The sequence below is a fragment of the Macrobrachium nipponense genome, chromosome 24, assembly GCF_015104395.2.
Source record: "Macrobrachium nipponense isolate FS-2020 chromosome 24, ASM1510439v2, whole genome shotgun sequence".
In the NCBI taxonomy this organism is placed as follows: Eukaryota; Metazoa; Arthropoda; class Malacostraca; order Decapoda; family Palaemonidae; genus Macrobrachium; species Macrobrachium nipponense.
Genome location: NC_061091.1, coordinates 66,778,541 through 66,801,504, shown reverse-complemented (window position 1 = coordinate 66,801,504; position 22,964 = coordinate 66,778,541). Strand labels below are relative to the sequence as shown.

Here is a 22,964-nt window from a genome sequence, read left to right as displayed (position 1 = left end):
TCTTCGGTATTGCGAGAATTTTTAAACAGAGATATCTATTCGACTCTCATCTTTCTGTTTACCGCACGGTAACCAAGAATTCTGTAATATCTCTTGCTGCATCGTATCCCGATAATGCGAATGATTTTTGCGGAATCTGAGTTTGTCCTCAAAATATCTTGTATTCGGAGGTGTACAATTGTTCATTGTCACCCCGGATTAGCAGATGTATTGAAAGACATCGCCTACTCCACACCTGCCAGCTCTACTTCCAACGTTCAGCCCATGAGAAGCAGTTCTTCAAGCGCTCTCCCCTGTGTTTCATTACTGAGAACGCCCCGCTTTCATTTGCACAACGGACAGCAATGAAATGGCGGTTAGCGTTTTTCAGTCATTTGTAAGCACAGGTTTAGAATCTTGAGATTCCTTCTCTCGATTCAGCTGGAAGACGTAGGTTGCATTCATTGCCTACCTTCGTCTTCAACGTCCACATAGTGTTGTTTCTCCTTAAGCTGAGATTCAACGTCTATGAGATTTTCTTGCCATCAGGGACCTCGGTCTTTTGAAGGCAATTGACTTTCGCCTTTTGAGCTTATGCATTAGAGAATCATCGCCGCGCCGTCCGGCATCGGTGACTAACAAATATTTTGATTTGTTTGGTCTCTCAGCATAACTCTTTAAAGGGCGAAGGTTCACGTGACTTACCTGGATGCTTGGACAACTTGCCTCTACTGATTCCGAACCAGTCAGTCGGCAGCTGTCAGAGCGCCCGGAGTCAGTTTACGAAACTATGCTGTGGACTTAGTTCGGTTGTTCCAGAGCAATCATTACTTCGTCTTAATAGCTTGTCAGTATGAGTACTGTACATAACCAAAGTCGAGAAGAGGGATAGGTCATACGACTATTCCCTTCTTTTCGTCTTAGGTAACTGCATGACTTCTCTTGAGAAGTCAAGCACAAAGGGGATTGGAGATTTGTGGACGCTCGATTTCGTACCGATCTTCGTAGCGAAGACTCAGAACCTTCGGTAACTGACGATTGGTTGTAGTCCTTCACAATACCCTCCCTAATGGACGTCGACCCAGACCTTTTGTGTGTTCCGATACGAAGGCTATGGCTGCTTTGTCCTGTGAAGGTGCGACTGGAGCTGTCTGAAGAAACTCGACACCCAGGATGAGTGTGGACGCCTCTTCATCATCTCTCGCGTTCCGCAAGAACTTCTCCGTGGCGCAGGTAATGAAGGCAGGCGCCTGGTCCAACCGGACCGCATGCACCTCCTTCTACCTTCAGGATATTGCCCACAGTTCCTTGGATCTTTTTCCTTGGGAACCGTGGTGGTTGCTCAACACGTTGTGTAGTTAACCCAGACCCTCGCAGGCTGAACAGCATCGAGTCCTGGTGTGACCGTAAGAATGGATGAGGAATGAGAGTGTGACTGGCTCCTCTTCCCATTTTTTTCTCCCTCTACCTTTGGGTAGAGGGACACGGTCGTCACCCTGCTGGGTAAGGACGAGATGCAGGTGAGCTACTCAATAGAGCACCATCCTTCCCTTTCCTTTGGATAGGGAAGGATAGGCGTAAATATCCCACCACTTCCTCCAACCAAGGGGGAGGAAGTTGGATGCCAAATTGAGACAAACCCATCATTTTATGATTGTCTCTTGCAAACAGGAACAAGTTCTTGCTTGCTTGGTACGAAGAGATACGCTTGCCTCTATCTTAGTACTTGGCCAGAGGTCTGACCATTGATCCTGCGGTGCACACCCCGATCAATCGGACAGAGGTTTGTTTGGATCCCTCCCTTGCTCTTTACGACCAGGGAGCACTCCAGGGTTGGACGAACACCAGTCTGTTCACCAAAAAGACTCAGATTCCTCCCACCAAGAAGTGAGTCTTCCTATTGTTAAAGGACCGAGGGTTTGTATTACGTATCGGAACAAATGACAATTTGTCGAAAATTGCATTTTTCCTAACTATACAAACCTGAGGTCCTTTACATATAGTCCCACCTCATGCCACCCCTCACTCTGCAACTTTTTGCATGGGCCTAAAGCAAAAGTGATTCTTCACCTCTCGGGCGCGCGGGCGCGCGCACGATCGGACAAGCAGTTAACTACCGTTCTCCCCCTTTTGGTTTCGAAGCTTACGACCGTCCCAGCTGCCGCTAGTTACCTTCCTATTGTTAAAGGACCTCAGGTTTGTATAGTTAGGAAAAATGCAATTTTCGACAAATTGTCATTTTGCGGCATCGGAAGGAGCAAGAATGACGTTGATCGCCCCCTTTTGGCCTGCAAGCGACTGGTTCACAGAGGCCATGTCATTTCTGGTAGATTTCCCAAGGACAATTTCAGAAAAAATCGATCTACGCAGACAGCCCCACTTCGAGAGGTATCACGGAAACCTCTCCGCTCTGAGTTCTGACTGCATTCAGACTATCCAAAAGTTGGCCAGAGCGAGAGGTTTTTTCAAGATTGGTGGCAAGAGCTATTGCCATCGCTAGAAGAACATCTTCTCAAAGCTGTCTACCAATCGAAGTGGGCTGTCTTCAGATGTTGGTGTAGAAGGCAAAATATTTCCTCCTCCACGACCTCTGTGAGCCAGATTGCTGAATTCCTCCTACATCTTAGAAAATAGACAAACTTTCAGTGTCAACGATTAAAGGCTACAAAAGTATGCTGTAAACGGTCCTTTCGACACAGAGGCTTGGATTTATCAAATGATAAAAGATCTTTACGATCTATTGAGGTCCTTTGAAACCTCAAAAGCTCCACGAGACAAGATTCCCTCAATGGAATTTAGATGTTTGTCTTAAAGTTTTTTAATGTCAGCCCCATTTGAGCCTATGCACGCTGCCTCTTTGAAAGATGTAACTAGGAAAGCTATTTTCCTAACCGCTTTGGCAACAGCTAAGAGGGTTAGCGAAATCCAAGCTATGAGTAAACATGTGGGTTTCAGAGAACACAATGTGGTGTGTTCGCTGAGCCCCTCGTTCTTAGCTAAGAACGAAAACCCATCCAACCCCTGGCCTAAAAGCTTTGATATCAAGGGGTTATCAGAGTTCGTCGGACGAGAGCCGGAGAGAGTTTTGTGCCCTGTCAGAGCTCTCAAATTTTATCTGGAAAAGACCAAACAATGTAGAGGCCCGTTAGACAACCTGTGGTGTTCGGTCAAGAGGCCGGAATTACCAATGTCTTAGAACGCACTGGCGTTCTTCTTGAGAAAACACCATCAGGGAAGCTCATTCGTCCTGCACGGATGGTGATCTTAAACTGCTAAAAAACAAAGTTAATGCTCACGAGGTTAGAGCGGTAGCTACTTCGGTGGCTTTTCAGAAAAATATGGCACTCAGTGATATCCTGGTGCCACATTTTGGCGAAGCAACTCTGTGTTCGCTTCACACTACTCAGAGATGTGAAGGCGACATATGAGAATTGCTACTCGCTTGGACCATACATTTCCGCGGGATACAGTATTGGGGACGAGAAGCAATACGAACCCCATCCTTTAGAAAATGGATGTGTGAGATTTTAATTATGGGTTTGTTTTTTACGGTCGTAGGGTTGGCCGCTTGAGGCGGTCTTCCCTTTAATTACCAAGCCTAAAAGTTATGGGTACTAACTTTAGTGAGGCTAGGTTAGGTGGTATTTATTATGCTCGTTGTCTCAGTATGGTCAATATGGTCTAGTCACATTGGGTTGGCCACGCTCCCGTTGACAGATCATCTAGAAACTATCCAGCTATACAGGTCACTACCTTGCTGGAAATTCTAGTTAAGCAGAAGCAGGCTTGGGTGACAGTGATCACGAAGTCAGCTATGCTAAGAGGTAGGGAACCAAGATGTCAATCATCTGCATGTGAAATGTTTCCAAAATCCTTCTATTCTGTCCCTTCCCACCTCCAATGGTGGGATTCAGCTATATATATATCTGGCAGGTAAGTGTCATGAGCAAAATGATATTGTCATGATACAATAAAGTTTTATACATTCAACTTACCTGTCAGATATATACATAGCTATTGACTCCGTCGCGCCGACAGAATTTCGAATTTCGCGCACGCTACAGGTAGGTCAGGTGATCCACCGCGCCGCCGCTGGGTGGCGGGAATAGGAACCCATTCCCGTTTTCCATCAGATTTTTTCTGTCGGCCATACTGGCAACATCGTTGTTGGTATCTCCGGCTGGATTTCGTTTTTGGATACAATTGATCATCGTTTTGGACCCTTTGGTGACGTATTTGGATCGTTGTACTGGCATACCGGCCCTTGGTGACGTATTTGGATCGTTGTACTTTGGCATTAATAAACGCTTTTGTGGATCGTTATTTGGATTTTGGCTTGGAATTTTCATCATGATGTCTGATTCTGGAAGTGTGGTGAGAATGTGTGTGAATGAAGGGTGCAAGGTGAGAATGCCGAAAGCTTCGGTTGATCCTCACACTGTATGTAAAAGATGCAGGAAGTATGAATGCTCGATGGATAACACTTGTCACGAATGTGAGAGTTTGAGTGCTGAAGGGTGGAAGTCTCTAACTTCTTATTTAAGGAAATTAGAGAAAGACCGTTAAGGAAGTCATCTTCCAAAACCAAGCCTAGCTCTCAATCTTCAAGTGGTTTGGTGAGTAATATTGTACCCTCCTCTAACATTATGAACGCTCCTTGTAATATTTTCGGTCCTTCTCCGAATGCAGATCCTACGGACTCTGCTTCGGAGATAGCAAGCCTTAAAGCTGCGCTTATGAAAATGGAGCGTAAAATGGCTGCCATAGAAGGTAAGCAAAGTAGTGCTGTGGAAAGTGATGTGAATTTCCCCAGTGAAGTGGAGGAGGCGTCGATTGGCTTCACAACGCTCCCAGGCCTAGACCTCTTTCAAGCTCCCAAGCCCAGAGGAGAAGGGAATGTCGAAAGCCATTACGGAGGTTATGGAGGATCCCCACCAGTCAGACGTCTCTTCGGCAGAATCTGTAACGTCACAGACTGCCAGAGAACGCATTAGAAAAAGCGTTCTACGTGAATGTTTTTCGTCATCGGAGAATTCCTCCACCTAAAAGAGGATGGAGATCAGCAGATCGTTCTCGTCCCTTGAAGAGGATTTGGGAAGAATCGGGTATAAACTCGAGTCCGGAACATTTTTCGGAGGACTCCCCGACAGAGAATAAGAAAGCAAAGGTTTTGGCTTCTCCCGATAAGTTGTGGGGAATGGAGAAAGAAGGCTCTCCTTCCTCTCGTTTAGACCAGAGAGAAGAAACGACGAAGATATTAAAAGATATGCAAGAGTCTATTGCTTCTCTAGTCGGGGTTCTTTCGAGAGATCCTCCAAGAAGAAAGGATGTTAATCTTCCTGTGAAGAAGTCAAAAAACCCTTACTATCAACCTCCCAGAAAAGAAGATTTGCTTCTTCGGATGAAGGGTCTATTTTTCACAGACCCGCGAGTTCGGGGCGCGAGGCGCCAGCCAGGCGTGAAGCGCCAGCCGAGCGCGAAGCGCCAGCCAGGCGCGGAGCGCCAGTCAGCCGCAAAGAGCTAACACGTAAGCTCGAGGCTCCAATCAGGCGCGACGCGCAACCAGGCCCTATCCGATATCGCAGGAGACGACTAGGCGCGAGAAGCTAGCCAGGCGCGAGGAGCCAGCTGCGCGTGAGAATTCCTACAAGCAGGAAGAGACAATCAGGCGCGAGGCGCCATCCAGGAGCGTAGCGCCAACCAGACGAGAAGCGCCAGCCAGGCGCGAAGAGCACCAGGCGCGATGCGCCAGACTGCCGAGAAGCGCCTACCAGGCGAGAAGCGCTAGCCAGGCGCGCGGAGGCGCCAGGCGGCCGCGAGAGACATACAGGCGCGAAGCGCCAGCCAGACGCGACGCGATGGACTGCCGCGAAGCACCAACCAGGCGTGAAGCGCGAAGCGCCAGCCGCGCAAGAGGAGCCAGCGAGGCGCGAAGCGCTAGCCGAGCGTGAGGCGCCAGCCGCGCGAGAAGATTCAACCAAGCGCGAAGCGCCAGTCAGGCGCAAGGCGCCAGCTGATCATGAAGAGCGGCAAGAGCGAGAAGTTATAAGGGGTAATAGAAGATCTTTTCATGTAATGTTCTTTCGGATAGCGAGTCTCCTACAAGTAGAAACCCTAATGCAAGGAAGCAACCTGGTACATCGAAGGTTACGGTTTCAACCTCCATGTCTCAGGATGTTTTGGTGGATAAGAAAGGGAGAACTTCTAGATCTTGTCAGTCTCTCTCCTTCTAGGAGTATTTCTCCCATAGGGAATATGTCTACGGACAAAGAATCTAATAAAAGAGCTCGCTCTCCTTCTAGGATGGAGTTGGATGAGGTGTCGGAGGAAGAAACCCCGAACAATGAGGGGGTATCTAACTACAAAGTGTTAGCCTCTCTTCTCTACAAGAATTAGGAGACTCTCTAAGCCCTGCAGCTCCTCCTCCCCGAGATCTCTGTTCTCCAGTACGAAGGTTCCTAAATCGTCTTCGTATTTAAAAATGAAACCAGCCATATCAATGAAGAAGGCTATTCAATCTTTAAATAATTGGATGAAGGTGAAGAAGGAAGCTCAGAAGACAGTTTTTTGCACTCCTCCATGTAAGCTCGGAGGTAGGAGGGGAATATGGTACAGGACAGAGGAAGCGATGGGGCTTATGCTTCCATCTTCCGCGGAGGCGGATTTTTCAAGCTTGGTTGAAGCATCGAGAAGACATGCTTTGAATACAGCTAAAGCATATTGGAGCATGTCAGAATTGGATCAACACCTCAAGGGACTTTTCCATGTACTAGAAGTTTTTAACTTCTTGGATTGGTCCCTTGGAGTGCTGGCCAAGAAGGCAAATGAACCAGATGTTTTAGAACCTGAAGTTTTACATTGCATTTTATCCTGTATGGATAAGGCGGTTCAGGATGGATCGGGAGAATTGTCATCTCTATTTGGAGCAGGAGTAGTGAAGAAGAGAATCATTATTTGGTTCATTTCTAACCAAAGCGCTTTCTCCTTCACAAAGGTCAGCCCTGTTATACGCTCCTCTCTCGGATCACCTTTTCCCTTCGCACTTGGTGAAGGAGATTTCAAAGTCTCTTGCTGAAAAGGCAACCCAAGACTTATTAGTACAATCCTCAAGAAATCAAGACCAACAGTACCAGTAGCGAAGAAGACTACTCGTACTCCGGTAGTGCCCTTTCGGAGAGGTTCCACCTCTCGTCCTCCAACGAAAAGGAAGACAGCAGAAAAGCGAGGAAGGTCCTCATTTAGATCTTTCAAGAAATCAAAGTAGCAGCAAGGTCCTCCAAACATCTGTAGGAGCCAGGCTCCTAAACTTCGTAGGGGAATGGAAGATAAGGGAAGCCGACCCTTGGACGCTAGCAGTCTTGGGGAAAGGTTACATTATACCTTTTCAGGACAGACCACCTTTGTCGAATTCCCCAAAGGAACTGTCGGCGAAGTACAAGGACCCTGTTCTGAGGGAGACACTTCTTCAGATGGTGATAGGAATGAAGGACAAAGAGGCAATAGAAAGAGGTTCAGGATCCTTCCTCTCCGGGGTTTTACAACCCCGCCTGTTTTTAGTTCCAAAGGCATCCGGGGGATGGAGGCCAGTCTTGGACGTGAGCATTCTGAACAAATATGTGGAAAAGAAAAAGTTCTCGATGGAGACTTCTGCCTCGGTACTTTCAGCCCTGCGAAGAGGAGACTGGATGGTCTCTCTAGACCTGCAGGATGCATATTTCCACGTTCCTATTCACCCGTCATCAAAGAAGTATCTCAGGTTTGTGATTCAAGGGAAAGTCTACCAGTTCAGGGCCTTGTGCTTCGGCCTCTCCACGGCTCCACAGGTATTTACGTACCTGATGCGGAACGTAGCCAGATGGCTACACCTGGAAGGCATAAGCGTCTCTCTGTACCTAGACGATTGGCTGATAAGAGCAAAATCCCAGGAACAATGTTTGGAGGATCTGAAGAAAACATTAGAATTGACAAAGGAATTAGGACTTCTCGTGAATCTCGAGAAATCGCAGATGACCCCCAGTCAGGACATAGTCTATTTGGGGATTCAGATGAATTCTCGGGATTTTCGGGTTTTTCCGTCCCAAGAAAGGATTCTTCGGGGGATTCAGAAAGTTACATCCTTCCTAAAGAAGACGAGTTCAGCCAGGGAGTGGCTGAGCCTTCTAGGGACTCTTTCTTCCCTGGAACAATTTGTATCCCTAGGAAGACTTCATCTAAGGCCTCTACAATTCTTCCTAAAGAGATCTTGGACTTGGAAAGAAGGGCCATCTGTCGGACACGTTTCTTTGGTAACATTAGAGGTGAAGAAAACACCTAAAGTGGTGGCTGCTCCCACTCAAAGAGAACAAGGGAGTGTCCCTAGAGGTTCGGAACCCAAACCAAATCTTGTTCTCAGACGCTTCAGAAACGGGATGGGGAGCGACTCTAGGGGCAAGAGAAGTCTCTGGCAAATGGAAGAAAGAACAAAGAGATTGGCATATAAATGCCAAAGAACTATATGCAGTGTTTCTGGCATTAAAATTCTTCGAGTCAGAAGTAAGAAATCAAGTGATTCAAGTCAACGCAGACAACACTACGGCGTTGGCTTATATAAAAAAAACAGGGGGGGACGCACTCGTTTTCCCTATTCGAGATAACGAAGGATCTGTTGTCATGGACAGAGGAGAGGAAATATTACCCTCCTGACCAGATTTGTGAAAGGGGAAAGAAATATCAGAGCAGACAGGCTCAGCAGGACGAAACAAGTTCTCCCCACGGAGTGGACTCTGCACGAGCAAGTCTGCCAAAGTCTGTGGAACCTGTGGGGGAGGCCGCAGATAGATTTGTTTGCGACGTTTCCTGTCAAAGAGGATAGAGAACTTCTGCTCCTTAGTAGAAGACCCGAGAGCGATAGCGGTGGATGCCATGCTACTGGAGTGGTCGGGACTCGACGCTTACGCTTTCCCTCCATTCAAGTTGCTAGGAGTAGTGATGAAGAAGTTCGTAGCATCAACAGGGACGAGATTAACTCTCATCGCCCCGTTTTGGCCATCCCAAGATTGGTTCACAGAGGTACAGGAATGGATAGTGGACAGTGGACTATCCAAGATCTCTTCCAAACAGGATAGATCTTCTCAGACAACCCCACTTCGAGAGGTTCCATCAAAAACCTCCCCGCTCTCGCTCTGACTGCCTTTCGACTATCGAAAGTTTGGTCAGAGCGAGAGGCTTTTCAAGCAAGGCTTCGAAAGCAATTGCTAGAGCCCGGAGATCGTCAACTATCCGGGTCTATCAATCGAAGTGGATGTTATTTAGAAGATGGTGTAGGAAGAATAAGCTGTCCTCCTCCGATACCTCTGTGACCAATATAGCAGATTTTCTGTTATTCCTGAGAGAGGAATCCAATCTGTCCGTAGCTACAATAAAGGGATACCGAAGTATGCTCTCAGCGGTATTTAGAAATAGAGGCTTAAACTTGGCAGAGGATAGAGATTTGCGCGATCTCATAAGATCGTTCGAGACGTCAAAATCTATATCCTCTACTCCGCCAAGTTGGAATCTGGATGTTGTGCTCAAATTCCTTACATCGGTGAAAATTTCTTTGAACCTCCCGACCGTGCCTCGTTCGGGATTGGACGTTGGACGAGAAAGTGTGTGTTTCTCATAGCCTTAGCGACGGCTAAGAGAATAAGTGAAATCCATGCCTAGATTCTCGGGTGGGTTTTAAGAAGACGCAGCCATCTGTTCTTTTCAAACTCTGTTTTTAGCAAAAAATGAGAACCCTTCGAACCATGGCTAAGGAGTTTTGAGGTGAAAGTCTTTCAAACTTAAGTGGGAGACGAAATTGAAAGAACTTTATGCCCGGTAGAGCTCTTAGGTTCTATCTTAAAAAGAAAGAAGAGTTGAAGGCATGTAAACAGAGTCTATGGTGCGCTAGCGTATTTTATTAGAAGTGTGATTATGGAAGCTCATAGCGATTGTGCAGAGGATTCCTTTAAATTATTACGAGTTAAAGCTCATGAGGTAAGAGCAGTGGCAACATCATTATCATTCCAAAAGAATATGTCCATGAAGGACATTATTAATGCGACCTATTGGAGATGCAACTCGGTATTTGCATCCCACTATCTTAGAGATGTTAAAATTACCTACGACAAGTGCTTCTCTCTAGGTCCTTTTGTGTCTGCGGATACAGTTGCTGGGACTGAGGACACATACCGATCCTTAAACTTTTATGAAAAGTCTAATACTTCCATACCATACTGGTGGGATGGGCTCTAACTTTCTTACCTGACGGCTAGTTGTTGCACAGGCAGCCACGGCCTTGTTTAGGTAAGGAACTTTGAGTTTATCTTACAGGATAGGCTTGGATAAAAACGGTGTCTTTGATTACGGAGATCTCCACTATTTGAGGCAGTTTTTGTTACTATTGGTAAAAGTGCTTGGTGTCGCACAGGCGGCCATAGCCCTTGCTAGTGAGGAACTAGAAATGTGCCTTTTAAACGGAGTAGGATTAAAGACATTGTCTAAATTCGTACAGGGACCTCTCCTTTTAAGACAGTATCAGGATTTTCTGCTGACAAGAGTGCTTGGGCTAGCACAGGCGGCTTTTGGTGCTTTTGACAGTATGAGAATGTGCATAGGTCTTACAAGCGAGGTAGTACAAATTGAAATTAGCCTATATTTGTTTATTTTTATTTTTATTTATTTTTCATAAAGAATTAGGTGTAAAATATTGTGATTGAGTTTTTTGGTTGTTTGCAAGGAGTCCGGGGATGACTTCTTGCAATCTTAGATACAACATTTGGTTAGGTTAAGGTGATCAGGATTGGGATTGTGCTCCTTAGAAAAAAGGTTCTTGTCATATAAGTGGATTGAAACCCTTTGACATAGCCCTTATAGGATCGGCCAAGTAAGTGGATAAGACCCCTTTGGCAGACCTACAAGAACTCTTTAGCAATAGATCAATATCTCGCTGAGGCTCTTGGAGACTAAGCAGACTCCTGGGCATTAACCATGAAGTCTTCAGTCTAAACAGGTAGGAACCAAGGTTTTATGTTATTAATACCTACAACGATTGTTGTGTTTTCCTGTTAAATCAGTTATTAGCTGTCTTTACCCTCCTCCAATGGTGTGAATCAGCTATGTATATATCTGACAGGTAAGTTGAATGTATAAAAATGATATTGTTATGATACAATAAAGTTTTATACATACTTACCTGGCAGATATATACAATTAAACTACCCACCCAGCCTCCCCTCAGGAGACAGATGGTGTAGAAAAAATCTGATGGAAAACGGGAATGGGTTCCTATTCCCGCCACCCAGCGGCGGCGCGGTGGATCACCTGACCTACCTGTAGCGTGTGCGCGAAATTCGAAATTCTGTCGGCGCGACGGAGTCAATAGCTATGTATATATCTGCCAGGTAAGTATGTATAAAACTTTATTGTATCATAACAATATCATTTTGTTCATACTTACCTGACAGATATATATATAATCAAGTACCCACCCACCTCCCCTCAGGGGACAGTGGTAAAGAAAATCTGAATAGAAAATGGGAATGGTTCCCGGTATCCACCTCCCAGCGGCGGGAATGGGTACTAACCACCTAGCCGACCACTGCATTTGCCGGGAGTTTCGAAATTCTGTCGGTCGTCAGAGAATACAGCTATATATATATATCTGTCAGGTAAGTATGAACAAACTTTATTGTATCATGACAATATCATTTTCATAAATTCACCATAAATCAAAATATTGTGCTAGAGACTTCCAATTTGTTGCAAAATAAAGGTAAATGATTGAATATTACTAGAATGTAATAGTTTTAGCTTACAATTGCGTTTTTCGACCATTTTGGTTGAATCAAAGTTGACTAAAGGTTGAAAATTTGGCACTTATCGTTATTTATATGAAAATATTTCAAAACTGATAAAAGCTACAACCATGGGTTGTTTTTTTGTTGTATTCTACATGAAATTGCACACATTTTCATATATAAACTTTATGCAATGGCTAATATAAAACTGTGCAAACATTACAACAATCGGACAAAAAATTTATGATTTTTTCAGAAGTTACCGCGCGGATGTAAGGAAGAAGTTTTTTTCATAAATTCACCATAAATCAAAATATTGTGCTATAGACTTCCAATTTGTTGTAAAAGGAAGGTAAATGATTGAATATTACTAGAATATAAGAGTTTTAGCTTACAATTGCGCTTTTTTACCATTTCGGTCAAGTCAAAGTTGACCGAAGGTTGAAATTTTGGCACATCGTTATCTATATAAAAATATTTCAAAACTGATGAAAGCCACAACCATGAGTGCTTTTTTGTTGTATTCTACATGAAATTGCGCACATTTTCATATATAAAACTCTATGTACGTAACGGCTAATATAAAATGGTGCAAAAATTATGTCAAGCGACGAAATAATTTTTGATATGTGTCGCTGATGCTTTTTAGTGCGAGAAGAAAGAAATTCGCACTTGCGCACCTGGGTAACAATTGTAAACAAAACAACAGCTTGATCCGTGAACTCTCATTACTCTCAAGGCGCGTGATTCAAAAGTTTTCGCCTAGTAGGCTGATAACTATTTTTCAGCGAATTTAAAAAAAAACTTTTTCGTTGACGTTTCGTACGTCAGTTCGGCACCTGAAAACAATTTTCGTTGACGTTTAAAATGTCCGATCGGTGTTAAAGGGTTAACCTAGTCAGAACTTATTGTTCATGTGCAAAACAAACCTTTGGTCTTTACATGAGGATAATCTTCTAGCGCTAGCTGGAAATTTGGTAAAATTAATTAACAAAAACTTGTGTAATCCAGGAACTACTGTCATCTGTGCTTGCTCATTGGGCATTTGGGAGATCCCACAATGCTTTGGGCATCACGTGAGCACATCAGTCACTTCCTTACTGCCTTTAAGAGAGGATGTGATTACTTTCTTATCTCTTTAATGCCGGTTTAGTTTGCCCATTTTTTCTTTTCTATCTTTTCTCTGGGTGTGCTCAGTGTGTGTGTAGGTTTGTATAAGTTGTGAAGTTGTGAGAGGAGGGTTTTGCCTCACCAATGAAGCTTTAGTTGGGATCTTGCAAGAAACCCAGTGGTTTCGTTAAGCAACAACAATGCAGTAGTGGCATTTATCACCAAACAAGAGGGTTTAATTTCTCTCCTGTTGCGGTTAACATGCAGGTGCTTGGGGGTAACTGTTGGGCACTCGATAGCTCTGTCAGCCAAACACATTTCAGGATGAAATGTACTTCGAGGAAATTCAGCCTCTGGAGTTGAGTCAGGGCCAGGGTACTGCTTTCTCATTGATTGTTTGTCTTAATATTGTTTCTCCTCAGTGGAGGGTTAACTACTACTGAGGAAACTCCTTGTCTTGCTATCACAGACACCTAAGGCCTCTGGGTAGCATTTGACATTGTTTAAGATTCCTGTCTCCTGCGCCGCCGTGTGCGCTCTTGCAAGACTCCTTATCTTTTTGTTTACTGCCCATTACAACAGAAGTCTGTAGGGCTTCTACTCCTTTGTACCTGACCTGTGGGCCACTGCAATGACTCAGAATGAAGTTTTTAGACACTTGACAGTTTTTGTTCTTTCTACATTTTTTCTAATTCGTAAGATGTTCAGCAGAATTGTTCACTCGAATAGAAAGTACTTGACGGAAGACTTCGCATGTCGCCTAACCTGCCAGCACTGCTTCCAAGGCAATGAGAGGAGTTCCTCCCTGACCCAACCTTCAGTGCCAGTGACATGAGTGGTTCCTCAGGCAGTACAATCGCCTTGTCTTCATGACTAAAAGACTATCCAGCTTTAAGATTCCAGGGACTGGAGTAGCCTTCGCTGGTTGGTATCATAATTGCGTGAGTTTCTTCTCTCCAATTCAGTTTTGCAAGACGTAGGTCCACATTTGCCTTAGTCGTTCACACAAAGTATTACTGTTTCTCTACTGATGAGAAACTAATTGCTGTCTTGCCATCACAGGGACCTCAGGTTTTTAGATGGCATTTGACTGTTTTAAGGTACACACACCCTTGTGAGAATCATCACACAAAGATTTGTTTCTCAAGACTGCATCTCATCTCCCTCCGGCATTAGCAGAGAGGATAGATGAATTGCATGGATCTTTTTTAATATCACCCTTCAAAAGAAGGGTACTGATATCTTGACTCTCTCGGGTGTGGTAATGAACTCCGAATCATTTGGCATCTATTGCCAGGCTCGAGTCCTTCTTGGTCTTTTGTGCCTTGAACCTTGTAATCGATGATCTAGATCAATCATTAATTGTTCCGACACGGCATACAAACCTTCGGTCCTTTTACAATAGGAAGGTTACTAGCGGCAGCTGGATAGGTCGTAAGCTTTCGAACAAGGGGTTCGGTAGTTAACTGCTTGTCCGACAGGCGCGCGCGCGACTGGGAGGTAAACAATCACTTTTGCTTTCGGCCTGCTGGCGTGTAGACGTGTGTATCATCGCTCTCTGCCTGCTTCATCGTCGTTGCTTTCGCATGGTTGTGTTTTTCTTTTTCTATTTATCTAGTGAAACTGAATTGTAAGTACAATCATTTCATCTTTATTTCCATTGAATTCAATTGTGAATTAAAGGATCTTGGTTTCTCCACGCCCTCCGATTACCCGAGTGCCGGGACTGAAGGGCGTAAGTGCGGGAATTCATATTTCCCAGAAATTATCCTCGTAATGTGTATGCTCGGTGCCGAGGGCGGGAGAGCTCTCGCTCCGAGCTTATATTTTGGTTGGAAATGTGAAGATGAAAATCGTAAGTAAGTACCCTTTTCATTTATATTTTTTTGACCTGTATGCTCGTTGCCGAGCGAATGCGCTCGGCACGAAAACTTATTCTGTATGGAAGTGGAAAAGTGGAATCGCAAGTACAGTATTCTTTTTCATTTTCATATATTTATTTTGATTGTAGCAATACTCATTGTGGATCAGTTTCCGCTCTTACCCGGAAATTGATCCTTTCCCCTTTTTATTTGAATGAAGTGAAATCGCAAGTGCAGTATTCTTTTTCATTTTCATATTTTATTGAGATTGCATTACTTACTTGGATCAGTGTTTCCGCTCTTACCCGGGAATTGATCCTTCCCCTTTTTATTTTGTATGAAGTGAAATCGCAAGCGCAGTATTCTTTTTCATTTTCATATATATTTTGATTGCATCAATTAATTATGGATCAAGGTTTCCGTTCATAATCGGGAATGGATCCTTTTACCCTTGCGCTCGGTACCGAGGGCACAAATGCGCTCGATCCGAGCCCTTATTCATTGTGAAGTGAATCGTAATGCAAGATTCTTTTTCATTTTATTCCTTTTATTATTGATTGCATCAATATTTATTTTGGTTCAAGTTCCGCTCAGTCAGGGAATTGATCCTTATGCCCTTGCATTCGGTGCCGAGGGCATGATTGCTCTCGGCTCTTATTATTATTGTTGGGTACATGGGTGCTGTGCAGGGTGGGGAACGAGAATTCCCCCCGCCGCTCAGCTCCCACAGATGGCCCTTCCCCTTCGGGGGAGAGAGAGAGAGAGAGAGAGAGAGAGGTTATCCGGGTTCTTCTCCTCGCCCGATCCGTCGAGCGCGGGGGTAGGGCGCTCGGTGCCCGATGTACAATTGTATTCGGGGTCTTCCGCTCGTTCGGTGTGGGGCTCGCCCCCCGCGCGAGGGGATTCCTCCCACTAATCACTACTACTGTTATTTCCGCAGGTGCTACTGCCACGAGGGTGGACCTTGGTGAGGTATGGGCTTCCTCCGATTTGCAGGGCGTGCCCTAGTGTCCAGGGCTGCGGTTCTATGTCTGGGCCTGCTGCGGTCACCCATGGAGTGGTGACCACGACAACGATATCGACTCCAGGTGACAACGTCCCTCCTCACCTGGTGTACTCGCCTCACGTGGTAACAGTCTTGCCTACAGCCGCTGTGAAGTGCCGTTCGCCGTACCGAGAGGGGGGTGGGGGCGTTGACGCCGTCGCTCGTGGTTGCCGCGCTGCCGCGACCACACTTCCGCTGCCCTAGAGCTCGCCCCTGGACCTGCCGCCGGTACCAGGATGTTGCTGGCTGCTGCTCCACCTCCTGTGTTTTCCGGTGCTGCTTGCCGTACCTGCCGATTCTGTGCTGACTGTCCATGCAGTTGCTGTGTTAGCTGTCCCTGCCGTTGCTGCGCTGGCTGTCCCTGCCGATGCTGTGCTGGCTGTGCCTGCTGTTCCTGAGATGCCCATACCTGCTGACGTCGTCCCTGTTCGTGGTGGTACTACCCCAGACTTTGGTCTGTCTGTACAGGTGCGTCCGGGCCCTGTGGCATCGGCTACAGCAGCCCCGGCTCCACGCCCCGGCTCCTCCCTGGATGGCAGATCTTACGTCTGTCCTGAGGAAGCTGACGAAGAAGAGGAGGAAGGTGTCGTCGTCGTCGTCTTCATCTTCTTCATCGTCGTCGGCTGCCGCCTCTTCCCCTTCGACTTCTAAGGCTTCACAGCCGAGGAAGAAGAAGGTTGCCTCCTCCCTCCTAAGAAGTCTCCCTCGGGAGCTTCTCGTGACCCGTCTCACCTCGGTGGGATGGGAGGGTTCCTTCCTCTGGTCCTCCTGCTCCTTCGGGAGGGGGGCCCGTCTCTTCTTCCGCAAGGAAGAAGACTACGGGGACCAGAGGGGTACCGGCTAACACCGGTACTTCCTCGCCTGGTGTCAGGGGCTCTGCCACTACACCAGGTTTCGTCTCGGCCTCTCGTCCGCGAGAGATACCGAGTGTACCGTCACCTACCAGTGACTGTGCAGCCAAGAATCAGGCGCCAGAGCTCGCTCGGCGCCAGGTTCACGGCACGGAGTGGAAGGCTGGTGAGAGCCGCTCAGGCGCCTCCCACCAGGCCAGCTCTCGCTCTCACGGCGATCAGCTGGCTACCCGGACTAACGTGACGGTCTCTGACCGGCCACGTGCCGAGGCTGGGAAGAGGTCCTCCCGATCGCCGCCAGCGGTGTGACGCGCTGTGAGGACTGGCACCGGTCTCACCGTGACAGTGGTCTTTGCAGGTAGCCCGACCGTCGCTCCCACAGGGAACGTGCGGGTACGGCAACCAGCAGCAGTTCCCCTGACACATGAGATCGGTGTCTGTTCTCGGTCCAGCCGTTCTCCCCAGGGAAACGACTCGACTATAACTGGTTCACTTAAGGTAGATTCTTGGGTGATCCCTATGCCTACGAGACGTTAGTTTGGTGGCCGCTGATTGGTTGGGAGCTGCCTACCTCCCGGTGCCACCCAATCAGCGGCCACCAAACAAACGTCTCGTAAGAATAAGGCTCATCCGAGAATCTACCTTAAGTGAATCAGTTATAGGCCTGCAGCTCGATCCCCACCACGGGTTGGCGATCGCCTGCAGCCCTTCAAGCCCGCTGGTTTGGCCAGCGAGCGAAGGGGAGCGTCAGGTCTTCCTCTCCCGTGCCTTCAACTTTCGCGGTTTACACCGGGAAGAGCGAGGCACAGCGCAGTTATCGTGAGGGGCGCGCCCCGCACGATCCCGTCACAACGCCGTATGTACCAGGCACGATCTTCGGACCGACCAGGACGTACACGCAAGTGGCAGGAGGAGACTGAGAGGGCTGTCGCTGTTTCCCCTCCTTAGGGGGGAGGTTCTCGGAATATGCTCTTGTTCGAAGGGCTTAACGGTCCTACTCTGCAAGATGTTGTGACTTCCGAGATCCAGAGGAACTTTGCCGAGGTTATGGCGCTGATTCGTCAGCACAACGACCTCGGGGTGGAAGGATCGCCGCTCCCACCAGCAGAGCCCACGTCTTGGCTCGAGTCGTTTTGGGGTTTGGCCCCCCAAGAGGGAACCCAAATCGACGGTGGGTCTGCCGCGATCGGAGCTTGCCGACTGTGTTGAACCAGGTAGTCTCTCGTCTCCGGACAAGAAGGCTCTCAGTTCTGGCCGGTCGAACAAGCTACTTCCACCTCCTTTACTGCGACAGAGGCATTTCTACGTGTCTTCGGACACCGTATTTGAATACCCCTTCGGTCCTCCTGAGAGGTTTCGACCTCGACGAGGACTGAAATGAGTCGGAGGACAGTATCGGCTCTCTCCTGTCAGGTGTCGATCAGCCCCACCCAGACGACGTTCACAGTGGCGGCAGACCCTTACCTACAGTATGAGTTCGTAACCCTCCTCGGAAAACGTTTTTCTCCTGACGATACGTTTTTCCCAGGCTCTGAGAGGCCATCGCCGTAAGGCGATGGCTGCTCCTTTTCTTCTCCAACTGCTAGTTCCGCTGGGAAGGCAAGCCAGTATCCAATTCCTCCCCCATTCCCTCTCTCCTTACGGCTACGAGGGAAAGGGGAGGGATCCTACAGAGATTTCTCTGTAAGATCCCACGTTAGGGACTGCGCTACCGGGGGACCTTCGGGTCCTACCTGACGTAAGCCCCGGTCGTTGAGGAGGGATCCTGCCCCTTTCTCGATTTCTACGGGAATCGAGAGGACCACCAGCCGATATCGTTTGACAAATTCGGTGGGGGTTTCGCAGAGTGCTTAGAATTCTAACGGAATTTCTAGCGCACTCAGAGTGTTCGAGTATTTTATGATCTCCAAACACTTAGGCGAGACCACGGTCCAAAGTGAGCGAGAATCCCCGATAATTGTTACACGATAATCGGGAACCTCGCCTATGCTCGAATTCCTGTAATTTCTAGCATTTGGAAGAAGACTGCTGCTGAAAGAAGAGTATCTCACAGTAGGCGACTAACCTGGAATAGAGAAGAACGGACGGGAACATCCAGTTTGGCTTGAACTATCGTCTTCGGTATTCTGTTCACCATTGAAGCTTTCTTTTGGGAAAGACTTCTCCTTCACTCTCTTGACTAGAGAACGAAGGCGGTCGATCTCCAATCCTTATTCTCATTCCTCGAGGGGAAAAGAATTTAGGATGGAGGTCGTTGTACAGAACCTACAAATATACTACGTATATTACCCTCGCGACAGAATTCTTTAACAGTTGAATTGTCCGGGGGGTAGGCGCATACCGTAGTTAACTCTACGGTTTGTGACCGAGACGAATTGTATCTTAATTGAACTGCAACTCGGGGTTGCCTGCAACCTCCTAGCAGTTATCAGTTTCGATTTTAGATACTTGGTATTGTCACGACAACACCAAATCAGCTTTTGTATTTACCGAAATCCGTTTCGTTTAAATATAATTGCTCGAGCGTATTCTTTATGCTCGATGGTTCTAGCCGAACGCATTCCTTCGTGGAAGTGATTACCTGGCAACTCAGGATGACGAGTCACCAAGAGCTACTGCGTATTGAACTGCCTGATAGCAGCTCAGTATCAGCTAGGTCTCCGAGATGCACTTTCGGTTACGTCTCTCTCTCCCCTGGTTTGATTGACTACCGAACCGTATCTCTACCCAACAATCATGGACTTAGGTCTCTGATTAACGGGGATTCTCGCAATAATGAAGGACCATCTACTGCTGTGATGCTCGATTTCATCGCCTTCGACATTGCGAGAATTTTCAACAGAGATATCTCTTGGACTCTTTCATCTTTTTGTTTACCGCACGGTAACAGAAGTCTGTACTAGTCTCCCGCTGCATCGCACCGCGATAATGCGAATGATTTTTGCAGACATCTAAGTTTGTCTTCAAAATATCTCTTATTCGCAGGTGTGCAATTGTGCATTGTTCGCCCCGAATTAACAGATGTGTCAGAAGACATCGCCTACTCTCCGACCTGACAGCTCTACTTCCAAATGTTCAGCCCATGAGAAGCAGTTCTTCAGGCAGTATTTCCCTGTGTCTTCATTACTGAAAAGCGCTCCGCTTTCATTGCAACTACGATCCTCACCGGACAGCAATGTATAGCGGTTAGTGTTCTCAGTCTTTGTAGCACAGGTTCAGAATCTTGAGAATCCTTCTCTCGATTCAGCAGTGAAGACGTAGGTTGCATTTTCTGTACACCTTCGTCTTCAACGACACATAGTGTTGTTTCTCCTTAGCTGAGAATCAACTATACTATGAGATATCTTGCCATCAGGGACCCTCGGTCTTCTAGAAGGCAATTTGACTTTCGCCTGTTGGGCACATGCCTTAAGAGAATCATCACCTCGCCTTCTGGCATCGGTGACGAACAAATTATTTGTTTAGTCTCTTGGCATAACCCTTTTAAGGCCAAGGTCACGTGACTTGCTCGGGTGCTTGGACAACTTGCCTCCTACCGAACGCAGTCAGTCGGCAGCTGTCAGAGCGCCCAAGTCAGTTACGAACTTCGCTGTGGACTTAGTTCGGTTGTTCCATAAGTCTTTTCTTTGTCCTAACAGCTTGTCCCAGTACCCATACCATCGACACCCACCATTGAGTGTCGGTGTCCTATCCACTACCGAGAAGAAGAACTTCACTGCATGGGGATAGGAGAATGTGAGACACTTCGCTGCAGACGGATAGACCAGTATGGGTACAGGACATCACCGAAGTCGAGAAGAGGGATAGGTCATACGACCATTCCCTTCTTTTCCTCTGAGGTAATTGCATGACTTTTCCTGCGAAGTCAAGCATCCAGGGGATGGGGATCTGTGACGCTCTATTTCGTACCGAACTTCGTAGCGAAGACTCAGAATCCTTCGGTCCCTGACGATCGGTTAGAGTCCTTCACAATCCCCTCCCCAATGGACTTCACCGCCTTCGATGCGAAGGAGATGCTGCTTTGTCCTGTGAAAGCGCGACCGCGCTTTCTGAAGAAACTCGACATCCCAGGCTGTGTTGAAGACTCTTCGTCAGCACCAAGATGACCTAGAAGTACACTCCCTTGAGTTACACAAGAACTTCTCCGTGGCGCAGGTACTGAAGGCAGGGGTGGGTCTGGTACAACCAGACCACTGGCACCTCCTTCTACCTTTTGGATATTGCCCACAGGTCCTTGGATCGTTTCCTTGGGACCCGTGGTGGCTGCTCAACACGTTTGTGTAAGCTAACCCAGACCCTAGCAGCTGAACGCATCGAGTCGTGGTGTGACTGTAAGAATAGATAAGTGAATGAGAGAGTGACTGGCTTCTCTTCCTATCTTTTTCTCCCCCTCTACCTGTGGGTAGAGGGATACGGTCATCACCTTGCTGGATAAGGACGAGATGCAGGTGAGCTACTCGACAGAGCCCCATCCTATCCCTTTCACTAGGGATGGGAGCGAATATCCACCACTTCCTCCTACAAGGGGGGGGAAGTGGATGCCAACAAGAGACAAACCATAACTTTATGTTGCCTCTTGCAAATAGGAACTTGTTCTTGTTTGCTGGTACGAAGAGATACGCTTGCCTCTCTCTTAGTACTTGGTCCAGAGGTCTGACCATTGATCCTGCGGTGCACACCCCGATCAATCGGACAGAGGCTTGGATCCCCTCCCTCGCTCTTACGACCAGGAAGGCATTTCCAAGGGCTGGGCGAACACCAGTCTGTTCACAAAGACTCAGATTCCTCCCACCAAGAAGTGAGTCTTCCTATTGTAAAAGGACCGAAGGTTTGTATGCCGTGTCGGAACAAATGACAATTTGTCCAAAATTGCATTTTTCCTAACTATACAAACCTGAGGTCCTTTTACACATAGTCCCACCTCATGCCACCCCTCACTCTGCAGTTTTTGCTTGGGCCAAAAGCAAAAGTGATTGTTTACCTCCCAGTCGCGTGCGCGCGCCTGTCGGACAAGCAGTTAACTACCGAACCCCTTGTTCGAAAGCTTACGACCTATCCACCTGCCACTAGTAACCTTCCTATTGTAAAAGGACCTCAGGTTTGTATAGTTAGGAAAAATGCAATTTTGGACAAATTGTCATTTTGTCCTATTTGCCTGTTGCTATACTTTTAGAAAGACTCGACATCCTTGACAGGGATGTCGATAATCTTTCACTAGCTGGCTTGCCAAGGAAAAAGTGTCTTAAGGACACGGAGTCCTTCTCCTTGTTTTGCGAGAACGGGAGGAGGTTATCTGGAGCTGGGGACGTCACCTATATGCTTACCTGAGAGCACATGTTATCAGTGGTTTAGTCTTTTCTTCACATTCTGAAGGACATGTTAGACTGTAAGGTAGATGTGGTCTCATCAGGACCTCATTTGTCTTTCTACCCTCTGGTCTGCCCACAAGTCCTTGGAACCCTTTTTACCTTGGACCTGTGGTGGCTGCTCAACTTCTCTTCTTTTGGGCTGAGAATAGGACTTGAACCAACACTTGCTGGACTGGCTTCTGATGTCATAAGTCTACACATGAGCTTCCTTTCAATTTTTCTTGTTAGTGTCATAGAAACAATCCCGCTTCTTCCTCTAGCAAGGGGAGGAAGGAGACTGGCAATAAGGCAAACCCTTCTCGGATCTTTGTCCTAATGCCTCCACTTAATATATATATATTTTTTTAAAGGGTTACATAATTCCTATTCTTCACTCATTCAAGAAGGCCCAGAAGTCTTTACTTTTGATCCTGCAGTTTTTATACTCTGATCAATTTGTCAGAGGCGGGCACTCCTCCTTGCTCTTTTGTCCAGGAGTAGCGTAGGAACAAATCACAATTTTTAAAAGTAAATTGTATGTTTCCCAACTATACAAACCTGAGGTCCTTTACATATACTAATGCCCACCTCATGTCACCTCTCAATATGAAACCTGGGCCAAATGGCAAAGTGGAATGCTTACATCCAGGCAGGCGGATTTCCTTGCACACCTAACGGTACTTACTGCCTAACTACCTTGTTCGGTATTTACTGCCTAACTACCTTGTTCAAAAGTTTTAACTGCCATGTTCCATCTGCACCATAAGCAGCTCCCATTGTAAAGGACCCCAGGTTTGTATTGTTAGGAAAAACCAATTTACTTTTAAAATTGTGATGTTTTAATAGGTCTAGATCTTGCTCACAGCTACACACCTTGCTCACTGCTACACTCTTTTTGGTGAGGTGGTTATAGTGTTTGAGTAGTATTATGTGTTTGGATACTATAAGCAGTCCCTGAGTTATGACAG

The 22,964-nt window shown here is 46.9% G+C and overlaps 1 protein-coding gene across 1 annotated transcript in view; it reads right to left on the bottom strand.

The window, feature by feature from the left end:
- Positions 1-22,773, bottom strand: part of LOC135203297 (heterogeneous nuclear ribonucleoprotein U-like protein 1) — a 35,215-nt gene extending 12,442 nt beyond the window's left edge. The window contains exons 1-2 of the mRNA XM_064233051.1: positions 22,720-22,773; positions 12,710-12,746 (exon numbers count right to left, since the gene is read on the bottom strand). Of these exons, the coding sequence (XP_064089121.1) occupies positions 12,710-12,746; positions 22,720-22,773 (91 nt within the window). The remainder of the gene's footprint in view (positions 1-12,709; positions 12,747-22,719) is intronic.
- Between the last annotated feature and the right edge of the window lie 191 nt (positions 22,774-22,964).